Genomic DNA, 13,191 nt, shown 5'->3' on the forward strand with positions numbered 1-13,191 from the left:
TATCGAGCATTTAATTTATGAAAACCAAATTGTGAATGTAAAATATCCCATAATTTTTTGAAACCCGTCTATAGTGAATTTCCAGTTTGTAACAGTTGGCACATTCTTAATAATTTCACGTGAAATCTTATCAACATATTTTATTTCGCGTAATATACGTTTTGCACTTACCCAGAAAACATGATGAACACTTGTTTCACTCACCGCTTGTCGCAGTCTTGTCATTGTCTTCAACACACTCTTTATCACTTCCATTCACACTGTCAAATAAATCGTTGAAAAAGTTAACACTTTCCGCGGTGGCAAGTCCTTCGTTTTCCTCTATTTTTAAGTCCTTGTCTTCGTGGCGAACAACACCTGTAACATACATTTTTATGTTACATAAATAATTGTGTCATCTGTTGCAAAGATCAACAATTTTCTCTAAGTAATTTTTTAACGCCATATGTAACTTATTTTACTATAAAATGGATTATATTTTACATAAATAAAAGACATATATATTTCAATGTTAAAAAAAGATTGATAATATAAGTTTTAGGGCCAATTTTTGCAATCTCCGGGTAGTCTTATCGATAATTTATCGGAAAATCAATCGTGATCGTCGATCAACCGTGATTAGTAAGTAATGGTCAACAATAAATACGATTGGTCAATTTCATTAGAATAACCGGTAATTATAGTTAACCGGAGATTATGAAAATTGCCCTTAAACTTCTTATTTATCTGTATTTTCTAACATAATAATACTTACAATTTGATGTGGCCAATGTTTCAATGCAGCTTGCCATTGTACCACTTAACACTTGAACGGCATATTTCACACGCATTTTCTTAATTTTATCCTCCATAATGTACTCACATTTAATTTTTTTTAATTGCGGTCGAATTTTGTGTGTTTCTCTGTCCATAATCCACGCAGTCTTAATTATGTCCCACGATGCAATTTTCGCTGATACGCCATTCTCGCAGCTCATCGCTAAGTCCTTTGTTAATAAGTTATTCCTCACGCCTTTGATGAGATGTGGTCCGTCATATAAGGGAACAATTACATATTGCCCCACTTCAAACGTTTGACCTTTTACAAAAGAAATGAATATAAATTAATTATTTACATACACTGTTATAAAAATACTATACTTATTGTTATTGCTTACTCTGAGTTCTTTCAGAAGACTTGCGTTTCATGTCCGTACGCAGTAGCAGTTCCTTTATTGTAGCCATGTTCGAAGATCCCTGGTCACAAACTGTTGCAACGATGTGAAAGCCTAGATCGTTAATTTTGGAAACATGTTCTTTAATACAACGTACTAATTGCGCTGTATTTGTTTGTTTGCAACAAAAATTATAAGAAATGGGCATCTTCCAGCCCGTGTATAATCCGTGAAGCATAAATACCAAAACGTGATCAGCCATCTTTCCGGTGCGATTATTGCCCCAATCCTCAAGTCCACATATGATATCCTTACGGTTATCATATGTGATCTTGAGTTGAATAGATACCTCGTCCCACATAAGAATGCACACTTTATTTTTCACTGACATCTTTGGAGCTATAGATTCCAAGTGTCTCAAAATAAAAGTGTTCAAACCTGCGGAGACTGGTATTTTCTGAAGCGCTAAATGCAACGTTTGAATAGATGGCATATGTGAAAAAATTTGACGTAAATAAGAATACGCGCGCTTTCCCATCGTTTTATACAGCGTCAACATCAGGGCCTTCTGTTGGCTGCCATAGCGATGACCCTACATAAAAATTACAATAACATTGTTATGTTTTACATAATGTTGTGCATGATATTATTTTGCTACATAGTGATAATATCATGCATAACTTGTACGCACATATTACATAAACACAATTTCTAAGCATACTCTGTTTTATTTAGCACAAGCAAGATATTGATAATAAATAGAAGCGCCATTGAGAAGAATTGTGTCCGCTTTAATTTTCAGAGAAGAATTATGCCGCTTTATTTTTTATTGTAAGGAGAAATATGATAGTTTTAAAATTATGTATCAGAAACACACACCATTTTTATATGCAATGTTAGATTTATTTATGTATATTTTCATGAAAACAGCAAGTGCTAACCTTCACTTAACATGCATTTTATTTTCTTGCTTAAAAAAGTGCAAGGTCTTCCTCACCCAAGTAGTTGCCCAAGCATTCATTATTTATTTAATATAATGCAAAAATCAATTTGTAATATAATATTTACTCTGTATCGCAAAATTTTTATAAAGACAATTGTAATATCAAATCTGAACACATGCACATGTAATCCTTTTTTTATAATTTTCATAAACAAAATTACATATATATACATAATCTGCTCAGATTAGCCAAAGAGCAATAACTGCAGGTTTTTTGCAATAAGCAAATGACACACACACACACACACACACAGAGGAGAGAAATACGATTTTTTTCATTTTTTACAAATATAGTTTTTTGATAGTCTGTCCATATTATGTACATGATTATAGAAGGAAAAGGATTACTCTGTTAAGAATTGAAATATAAATAATTATGTTAATGCCATTTTAAAATTAAGAGGTAGCATAAAGTAATGCTTAAAGATTAAAAAATTGAATGCAAAAATCACGAACAAAATTCACACCATGCAAAATTATGGTAATACTTACATATTGTACAGTTTCGTCTTTATCAATATTACATATCACATGGGTTGCTTGTTCTTTTTTTGAAACTATATTACTGGTTTCTGCAGTATGCAACATATGCTCCTAAAACAGTAGAAATGTTATCAATATTTCAGATATGTTAAACTTTTCTTTCATGATTATTTCACGTCATAATAATAAAACAATAAGAAAAATATACTTCACATATATTTTCTTCAGCTCATTGCTCAGTAAGCCCTTTTGAAAAATAATTTTCTTCAAAGTATCACGTGGTATTTACATGCACACAAATCCACTCGCTAATGTTAATATAATGATGTACAAATGAAGAAATACATGGTAACAATATTTGTATGTTGTGGAATAGTAAGTAATGTATTAAAAATAAAGAAGGAAAAGAAGTATAAACAAATGTGGAAAAATATGTTGTGTATGAGGAATTGTCAAAGTACTCATACCTTTTTATGCTCACAGAATATATATATCAGGTGTAGTAAAAAGAAATCCATTATTTTTGCATGAAATTGAAGGCTTTAATTACCATAGTTAGAATGATCCGATTTAGGTCAAATATGCGCCGTTTTGTTCGATAACTTGTTGCCATTTTCAAGGTAATTTCATTATGTCTCTCTCATAGAAGCCTTCGTCCCTACTGGCAAAAAATTGAGACAGTCGATTTTCACAAGCCTCTCTTGAAGCGAATTTTTCACCAGCAAAATTGTTCGCCATGGACAGGAATAGATGGTAATCACTTGGTGCCAGGTCCGGACTATAAGGTGGATGCATAAGAACCTCCCGACCACGCTCCCGGAGCTTCTGGCGAGTCACTATTGATGTGTGTGGCCTGGCGTTGTCCTGATGGAACACAATTCTTCTCCTATTGGCCAAAGCCGGCCGCTTCTGGGCGATTGCTTCCTTCAGACGGTCCAATTGTTGACAGTACAGTTCCGAGTTAAGAGTTTTGCCGTAGGGGAGCAGCTCATAGTAAATAATTCCCTGCCAATCCCATCAAACATACAGCAAAACCTTCCTGGACGTCAATCCTGGCTTGGCCACCGTTTCCGCCGGCTCATCGCGATTCGACCACGACTGTTTTCGCTTGACGTTGTCGTAAGTGATCCACTTTTCATCACCAGTGACCAACCGCTTCATGGTCGACCCAAATGGGTCGATTTTGTTGCAATTCAGCAGCGATTCGCAGATGGAAATTCGGTCCATGAGGTTTTTTTTCGTTAACTCGTGTGGCACCCATACATCGAGCTTCTTTTTGTATCCAGCCTTATTCAAATGGTTCCAAACGGTTTTTTGTGTAATCTTTAGCTCTTGGGCAATCGAAACAGTGCTTACATGACGGTCGGACTCGACAATGTCCATGATTTTATCCATATTTTCGACAATTGGCCTTCCAGTGCGTGGTACATCTTTGACATCGAAATTACCGGAACGGAATCGACGAAATCAAAATTGTGCGTGATTGGCTGTTACAGTATCAGGACCATAAACACTATTCACATTTTCAGCCGCCTGGCTTGCGTTTTCGCCTTTATCGAAGAAAAACTGTAAAATATAGCGTATTTTCTCTTTGCTAGTGTCCATCTTTGACGCGCGCTCAAACAAAACTGAGTCAACTAATCACAAAACTGTCACAGAAGTTTTTTTAGTACGAAATCTCATCTATCTAACGCCATCTAGTGGAACCCGATCGGACTTATACAACGCGAGATACAGATAACTAAAGCCATCTATTGAAAAAATAATGGATTTCTTTTTACTACACCTGATATATTTATTTATTAGCAAAATTCAACTGTGCCTTATCATACTGCATTATGGCAGCATTTACACAAGAGAAAGCGATTAATCACAAAAGAAAAAAGTAGTAGAATCGATACTTGCAAACATCTAATGGTCAATTTAAATGTAAACGCGTGTTATTGCAATTACCACTGTCAACAACATTCATGTATAAAAAGACTAAATTCGCAGAAAAAATTATGTAAAGATAATTGTTAAATTTAGTTGCATAAAGTAAAAAAATTAATTAGTCTGTTCTTTGTAGCTGCACTGCTGAACTAGTGCAACAAGCTAGAGTGAGAAAACTTATATTTGTCTCACTTTAACTCATTGCGCCAGTTCAACAGTGCAGCTACAAAGAACAGACCAAATATATTCTATATTCCTATGCTATATAAAATATGCGTAACTTCTCACTATAGACAAAAGAAATAACACGTTGACAAATAAAAATTAATTTTAATGAGGAACAATAGTACTATAAGAAGTCGTTTGTTTCAATGTAAGGAAAAAATTTGCTTTCTCTGATTCATTTATAAAAAATAAAAAAAAATTCATTTATAAAAATTGTTAAAATCATATTTTTTAACTATTGTACTCTATTTTTCTCAAAAATATTACATGAAAGACAATTTCAGTGGTCACGTATGGATTCATATACAATTACATAAAAAACCATCAATTTAATATCAATTTATATATATATATATATATATATTGTTGTGCCCGCGCGTGAAAGAAATAACTCGAGATATACTAAACGAGAAAAGCTTTATTTACAGCCTAGAAAAACGGATCTTAATCAATCCAAAATAAATAATCGCACGAATTCGCTTTACGTCCGTACGCTGTGACAGGACTAGAGCGACTCTCTTATTATTCCCAGTTGTTAGTAAACAAACTCCTTGACAACGATAACAGCTGTTCACATTCTCTATATGCCTTCTTCACAGAGCGTCTTCTCCCAAGAGCGTGGGAACAATACGTTCCCCAAAGGTGTGGGCACAACACTGTCCCCTCTCTTCCAAAATTGTCGTCCCGACAATCCCATGGAAAAAGTTGTTCGTGATGCTCTTCTTCAAGTCTATCTCCAAAATTTCAAGCCATCTTTGCTGCTCCAGGGCACCTTTGGCGATCCTTTGTCACAACCTGGACTGCTGTCTCAGGTTCTCTTGACTACGCCATCTCTTGTCCCAACAGCTATCAGGCCGAAAAGTTGTCGACGTGACTCTCGAAGTCCCAGCTCACCGCTCTTCAGCTTCTTCTTCGGATAAGGGGGGGGGTATAACCCGTGGACCCGACGTTCTTTAAAAGAACACCCCTAATCCCCGCCCCGGTATTCACCCAAAGCCTCACGGAAAAACCACGGTCAAAAACCGTGAGGAGGGCGGTCCTTAACGGATCTCAGTGGAAAAAGACGTCAGCGACTCGGAAAACGGAAAAGGAAAGAGGAATGGGAAATTCTGAAAAAGGAAAAGAAAACAAACAAGTATATGTATATACATGTATTGATTCTTTTAATTTTATTTAATATCTCTTTCTCGAAAAGGAGCCAAACGATCTGCATGAACCACTTTTCTTTTATGTTTGAAAGATTTGCCTATACAAAACACGACATCACTAAGTTTCTTTATAATTATAAAAGGTCCTTCCCAAGAACTTTGCAATTTCGGAGCTTTTCCTATTGTACGACGAGGATTGAAAAACCAAACCTTTTGACCTTGTTCAAATGTCACTTGTCTAGAACGTTGATCATACCAAGATTTGGTATTTTGAGACCTAATTTGAAGACGACGTCTAGCAAAACGATGAATTTCATCCAGTTTTTTCCTTAATTTAATAGTGTACTTTTCTTCTTCTTTATCTTTAACTGAGGGAGGCCGACCTCGAAGAAGATCTAAAGGTAAACGAAGATCCTGACCAAGATACATTTCGGCTGGAGAAACTCCAGTTGCTTCATGTTTAGAGGAGCGAAAAGCCAGTAGAAACAAAGAAATCCATTTATCCCAATCTCGTTGATTATCAGAAATATATTTCGCCAAATAATTTAAAATTGTTCTATGTTGACGTTCAACTTGTCCATCTGACTGAGGATGAAGAGGTGTAGTACGAGTTTTCCTGATTCCTAAAATATGAGACATCTCAAGAATTAATCGTGACTCAAAATTCTTTCCTTGATCAGTATGTAATTCTAAAGGAATTCCATGTCGAGAAAATACTTGTTCAACTAGAAACTTAGCAACAGTGGTTGCTCTTTTATTTTTCAAAGGAATAGCCTCTGGCCATTTGGTAAAACAATCTAGCACAACGAGCACATACCGATTTCCATTAAGAGTGGTAGGAAGAGGACCTAAAATATCAACTTGTATTCTTTCAAAAGGAGCACCTACATTATACACCTGAAGAGGAGATTTCCCTTTTTCAGAAGGACCTTTCTTAGCTATACAAATTTTGCAAGAAGCACACCAATCCTCTACGTCTCTCTTGCAAGTTGCCCAATAAAAACGTTTACGTATCCTTTGTAAAGTTTTATTAATTCCAAAATGACCACCGGAAGGTGAATCATGAGCTTCTTCCAACACCTCCGAAACCTTCTCCCGAGGAACTAAAATTTGATAAACATGGTTTAATAAATTAGGAGATTCCCATTTTTTATATAAGACACCATTTAAAACAACTATAGCTTCCCATTGAGACCAATAAATCTTAGAAGAAATCTCCATAGGAGCAACAGCCTGCCAAGAAGGCCTTTTATCAATCTCTTTAGCTTGATGAATTTGTGCCAACACTGAATCCTGAAGCATCTTGCCAACTGTCCTTCCAAATTTTTAAATGAAGTTAACCATCGTAAAGAAACATGATCTGTTCTTACTAAAAACTTCCTTCCATATAAATAATGATGAAAAGATTGTACAGCATTTTCTCTTTTCCTTCTTGAAGCTGTGAAAGAACTGCTCCGATGCCATGATTTGAAGCATCAGTGTCAAGAATAAATTGACCTTCTCCAGAAGGAAAAGATAAAATTGGAGAAGAAGTCATCACACGTTTTAACTCCTGAAATGCCAACTGACATTCTGTTGACCAAGAAAATTTTCTATTTTCCTCCGTCAATCTAAATAAAGGCTTGGCTAAAAGAGAAAAATTTGTTTCCGTGTCTTAGGAATTGGCCAATCTTTAAGAACAGAAATCTTATCAGGATCTGTAGCAACTCCCTCAGCAGAAATCACATGACCCAAGTATCTGATCTTTTTCCTTAAAAATTCACATTTCTTTGGATTTACCTTAAGATTTGCGGATTGTAACCGCAGAAAAACTGCTTTTAAATTAGAAATCATTTCTTCAAAATTCTTTCCAAAAACAATTACATCGTCCAAGAAAACGAAACATTTTTTAGAAATTAAACCTGATAACACTTTTTCCATTAAACGTTCAAAAGTGGCAGGAGCATTACAAAGTCCGAACGGCATCACTGTAAACTGCCATAAACCGTTTCCTATAGAAAAAGCAGTTTTTTCCCGATCCTCAGGAGCTAACCCCACCTGCCAATAACCACTCTTTAAATCAAGAGTACAAAACCATGAATTCCCAGCTAAACAATCTAAAATTTGATCAATTCTTGGAAGTGGATATGAATCCTTGATGGTTACTGCATTTAATTTTCTATAATCTACACAAAATCTTATAGAACCATCTTTTTTTTTTACCATTACAGCCGGAGAAATCCAAGGGCTATTGGATTCTTCTATTACCTTTTGAGCTTTCATGTCTTCTATAATTTTATAAACTTCTTCTTGTAAATGAATAGGAATTCGACGAGGAGTCTGCTTAATAGGATTAGAATCTAAAAGTTTAATATGATGACAAAGAATATCACAATTACCAGCTATAACATTTTCAGCAAATAAATCTTGAAATTGAATAAGAAACTCTGAGAAAATCTCTTTTTGTGAAAAATTCAAATGTTTAGAACTTTGTTCATGAATTTCCCTAAGTAATTCAGGAAATTGAATAGAATGTTTCTCTATTCTAGAACAAATTAATTCTTGTTTTCCAAAACTATTCTTTGAGATTCCAAGAGCCCTTTCAAACAATCCATCTACTAAACCTGTTTTTAAAAGAAAATCTCTTCCTAAAATACAATCATTATTTATATCAGCTACATAAAAACATAATTGTACACAAAACTTCCCCAAAGTAATGGTAGCAACAACTTGTGAATGAACCTGAACTCTTTCTCCTGTAGGGTAAAATAAATTAACAGAACCTATCGGACTCAATTTCAAAGGTATTACCTTCCTAGAACTTATAATCAAGACATCGGAACCTGTGTCAATTTTAAAAGAACAAGTTGTATTATTTAACAAGCCCCTGAAACAACAAAAATTACTAAGGAACATTTTATCATTCAATTTTCCACAAATATTATACATGTTTTTATCAATTTTGCGCTTATAAAACGGAGCCTGAATCCTTTTTACCGAACCAGCTTCGTGAAGCTCGGCAAAATTTAGTTTTCCTTTTGCTGCAATGTCGGACATTCTGAACGAAAATGTCCTACCCCACCGCATTGCCAACATTCCCTTTCTTTATTCTTACTCGTTTTAAAATTTCTTCGTGCTTCAACTCTTTCAAATTCTTTTCCCTTCTTATATCCATTTCCTTTTTCTTCAAAACGACAGAAAACTCCCGTGACTTTTTGTTCTTTTATTTTCCGTGAAAAACAGTTTTCATTTATTGATTGTAAAATCTTTGCTCGTTCTATAGCCGCTTTAAGTGAAACTATTCCTTCTGTCAAAAGCGAACGCTTAATAAAATTATCCGAAATTGCAGCAATGAATTGTGCACAAGCAATCTTTTCGCGAACTTCAAAAGAACATTCTGGATAAGCTCCTCTCGAAAGACGCTCTAAATCTGCACCAAGAGTTGCATAATCTTCTCCCGCAAGCATCTTTCGATTTGTAAATTGTGAATAATAATTTTGCATTAATTCACCCTCTCCAAATTGTAATTCTAATTTTTCTTTTATTTCATTAAAAGTTATTTTTTTTAAATCATTTATATTTAAAAGAACCGTTCGTGCTTTCCCTCTTAAACAGGAAGCCAAAGCTACTGTTTTCGCGGAATCATTCCAACCATTAGCTTGCGATATTAGAGAAAATTGTGCAAGGAACTCTTAAAGGCATCATAAATATCCCATCATAAATATCTGATTTCACTTTGACATCACAAAATATACGTTCTCTTTCAACATTCATTCTCGAATTTTCGAGATCGATAACATTACGAGATTCATTCCCAAAAATACTATTATTTGAAGGACTCATCTGTTTATCCAGTTTTTCTTCCAGGCGTTTAAAAGCTGAATCACGCTCCTCAAGCTGTGTTTTTAATTCATTTTGTATCCGTAGCTGTTCTCTCTGATCCTGCTGCCGTTCCTCCCTTAGTTGCTGCAACTCCTGAAGAACGGCTCGTAATGAATCATCTGAGGTAGCCGGCGTCTGAGCACGAGTTCTCCTCGGCGAATGTGCCAAAGCCATTTCTTTTTCTTTCACTTTCACACACAAGCACGTCTACGATTTCTATCGTTATTGATCCCGGACGAGCCCCCAAATGTTGTGCCCGCGCGTGAAAGAAATAACTCGAGATATACTAAACGAGAAAAGCTTTATTTACAGCCTAGAAAAACGGATCTTAATCAATCCAAAATAAATAATCGCACGAATTCGCTTTACGTCCGTACGCTGTGACAGGACTAGAGCGACTCTCTTATTATTCCCAGTTGTTAGTAAACAAACTCCTTGACAACGATAACAGCTGTTCACATTCTCTATATGCCTTCTTCACAGAGCGTCTTCTCCCAAGAGCGTGGGAACAATACGTTCCCCAAAGGTGTGGGCACAACAATATATATATATATATTCGCAAAACTGCATAATTTTAAAATCAAGATATTAATTATAAATATATGTTTTACATAAACAAAATAACATTTAAAGCAAATAAGATTAGAGAATAAAAAGAATAAAATATGTATACATATATATATACACATATACTTTAAGTCTTATTTACTTTAAATGTTATTTTGTTTATGTAAAACATATATTTATAATTAATATCTTATATATATGTGTATATATTGCAATTGCTAATAATTCGAAGTCCCTTTTAGCATAATACAATTAATACTACATATTAAATTAATTAAGCAAATAAAAATATATTTGTACATAAAAGGAAAAATGCCAAGTAGCAACACATGTATTAAATTTGTACATTCTCATTACTTTTATCCTTGAATAGCAATAATTACACTTTTAAGCAAGATATATACTTATGTGTTGCATGCACATATATTTATAACTAAAAGTTTCAAAATTTGTATTTTAAGAAATTAATAAAATGTACTGATTTAGATGCATTTTGCTACTGATATTTTTATACAGTAAAAAATGCATTAATATTGTAATTCATATATATGCTTTATGTGTATTGTTTCTTTGATTTAATGTCTATAAATATATAAATAAATAGAAAAAGTAGTTAAATTATCACATTTTCTGTAAATTCATATACTTAATAACATCAACACAAAGAAAACTAAGTGTACATATACATTCATAATTGTATACAAATTAACATACAAAACATACCTGTGGTGCATGTTTGGCGTTTATCATCAGCATTTCGAAGAATAATTTCTGCGTTGTTGTCATGTCCTCCATTACGTCTTCCCACTTATTCCTTCGACGGATCCTGTGGATTTCTTGACGTTGTCTTCTAATTATGTTTTTCTTCTTATGCAGCATCTTCCTTTGGATCCTTAATTTTCTTTTCAGTCCTTCATTATTGGTATTTCTTGATATATCTACATCTTCGCCCATGTTCATGGGCACTGGCACAAAGTTAGAGATGTTCAGAACATTTTCTATTAAGTGAACATGATCTTCTAAATTATTAATAACAGGAACATTCTGTTCTACATAACAAGAATTTAATTTTAATGATGGTACTGCGTTATCGTTCAACAAACGTCGTATTGGACCATAAGGCAATACCATCTCTTCAGAGAAATGTTCCGTACAAATTCTCAACTTTGCCAGCACTTCTTTTGGCGCACCTGTAATATTAATAATAATTAATATTGCGTACTGTTATATCATTGCATGATAATAAATAGTAATCAAGAAGTAAGATAATGACCGTAGCACACAAAGTAAGTAAAACACAAAGTAAGTAAAACACAAAATAAATTGCTTTTTTTGCTTAATGTAAATAATGCTACATGTTAATCATATTATGACTATATTTCTGACAATATTATTATGATTATACTATTTTATCTATTTCTGTTCATTACTCACCGATCAATTCGGTTTTGCCAATGATTGTTAACCAGTGTTCAGCTCTGCAGCGATCCATGGGGAATCGATGGACTGGTATTGCTGTCTTAGATGTGCACTGTGGCACACAACACTTCCAAACCATCTTGATGTTCCTAAAACTTCAAAGCTTTATTATAATTTAAGCACTTACCTTGTAATAAATTATTTAATAATAAAAGAAATATTACTATCTTAAAAATCTAGGTTATCTTATTACTATCTTAAAAATCTAAACTTATTACTAATGTTATTAAATTATTGTTAATAAAAAAACTTAATAATAATATATATATATGTATTTTTAAATATTTAATAATATAAATAAAAGTATCTTCTCTTTCTTTGCAGAAGTCAGCACAAGTCTCAAGAGATCTCTTGTATACATGTGTGTACGTATATGTACATGTACATGTGTGTACGTGTATGTCAATATGGTGAGCGATATATGTGTAGGAGCGATCGCACTGCCCTCGGCCTGTGTACCCAAGTCCGGAGTAAACTAATGCCACTTCCGTCACCCGCTAAATAGCGGGAGTCTGGACACCCTGGGAAGCTGCCCCTCCGAGAGTGAATAAGGACGCTCTTAGTCTGGCCTCTCAGTACAGATCTCTCCGGCATGGTAGAACCTGCCAGGGGTCGAAACCCCCGCCGGCACAGCTCTGTACCTCATCAAGGCACGCAAGCCCCCCCACCACGTCAAGGTGGCGCCCACGGGGGGAAGGTGTGTGGATGTCCCAATGGGACCCCCTCACCCCCCCCCTCGGTTCCTCACCGAGGGGGTAACTACCGCACCCACCCCCCGGGGGGTGGGTCTTCCCCCCAGGGCTCCTTCCTCCACCGTACCAAAACAGTTTCGGGGATCACACCCTGGGGGGGAGGCTATTCCTCCTGGCGCAGTCAGGGGTGTTTCCCTAAGGGGTCGGCCCACCCCCGACCGCTCCTACCTGGCCCATGGGTCCCGGTGCGGGGGCCTCTAACACCGAGGCCACTACCGCACCGGCAGATCCCATGAGCCTGGGGTGAGGGAGTGGGTGGGGAGAGCTACCCTTGCTCATTACCTCCCCACTCCTCCCACCCCGTCTCCGCCAGGAGGGATACTGAGGCCTCAACCTCCATTGTTTCCGCCTCGGTGACGCCCCTCGGCCTAACCGCCGAGGGAGGGTCCGGCGCCGTTGGAGCGGCCGTCGCTCCTCCCGCCGCTGGTCCTACCGGGTCAATCGATGGCGGAGGCTGAACACTCAGCCCCCGCCGCCCCCACCCCTGCCTCTCCGGCCTTACTTGGGCCGGGCAACGGTTTCCCGTCCCTATCCTTTGCGGCGGCGCCGCCAGGAGGCTGCGGCCGAGCACCGACTGCAGCCCCCCC

General features: G+C 36.1%; 1 protein-coding gene across 1 annotated transcript; it reads right to left on the reverse strand.

Moving 5' to 3' along the window:
* Nucleotides 1-327: 327 nt before the first annotated feature.
* LOC109503767 (hypothetical protein) lies at nucleotides 328-12,038 on the reverse strand. Its single transcript, XM_025301611.1, has 6 exons — nucleotides 11,808-12,038; nucleotides 11,097-11,563; nucleotides 2,650-2,751; nucleotides 1,158-1,746; nucleotides 789-1,078; nucleotides 328-357 (listed from the first exon to the last, which is right to left on the reverse strand). Exons 1-6 carry the CDS (start codon nucleotides 11,929-11,931, stop codon nucleotides 328-330), a joined length of 1,602 nt encoding a protein of 533 aa, XP_025157396.1. The 5' UTR covers nucleotides 11,932-12,038.
* Nucleotides 12,039-13,191: the final 1,153 nt, after the last annotated feature.

Source organism: Harpegnathos saltator, unplaced genomic scaffold (genome assembly GCF_003227715.2).
Source record: "Harpegnathos saltator strain DR-91 unplaced genomic scaffold, Hsal_v8.6 scaffold433, whole genome shotgun sequence".
NCBI lineage: Eukaryota > Metazoa > Arthropoda > Insecta > Hymenoptera > Formicidae > Harpegnathos > Harpegnathos saltator.

Bases quoted from the DNA above. Each gene is read 5' to 3' on its own strand.
- LOC109503767 (XM_025301611.1), bottom strand. From the start codon at position 11,931: ATGGTTTGGAAGTGTTGTGTGCCACAGTGCACATCTAAGACAGCAATA. The intron at 2,752-11,096 runs GTATGTTTTGTA...CTACTGTTTTAG, and splicing joins ACGCCAAACATGCACCACAG to GAGCATATGTTGCATACTGC. The intron at 1,079-1,157 runs GTAAGCAATAAC...CTTTTGTAAAAG, and splicing joins GTCTTCTGAAAGAACTCAGA to GTCAAACGTTTGAAGTGGGG.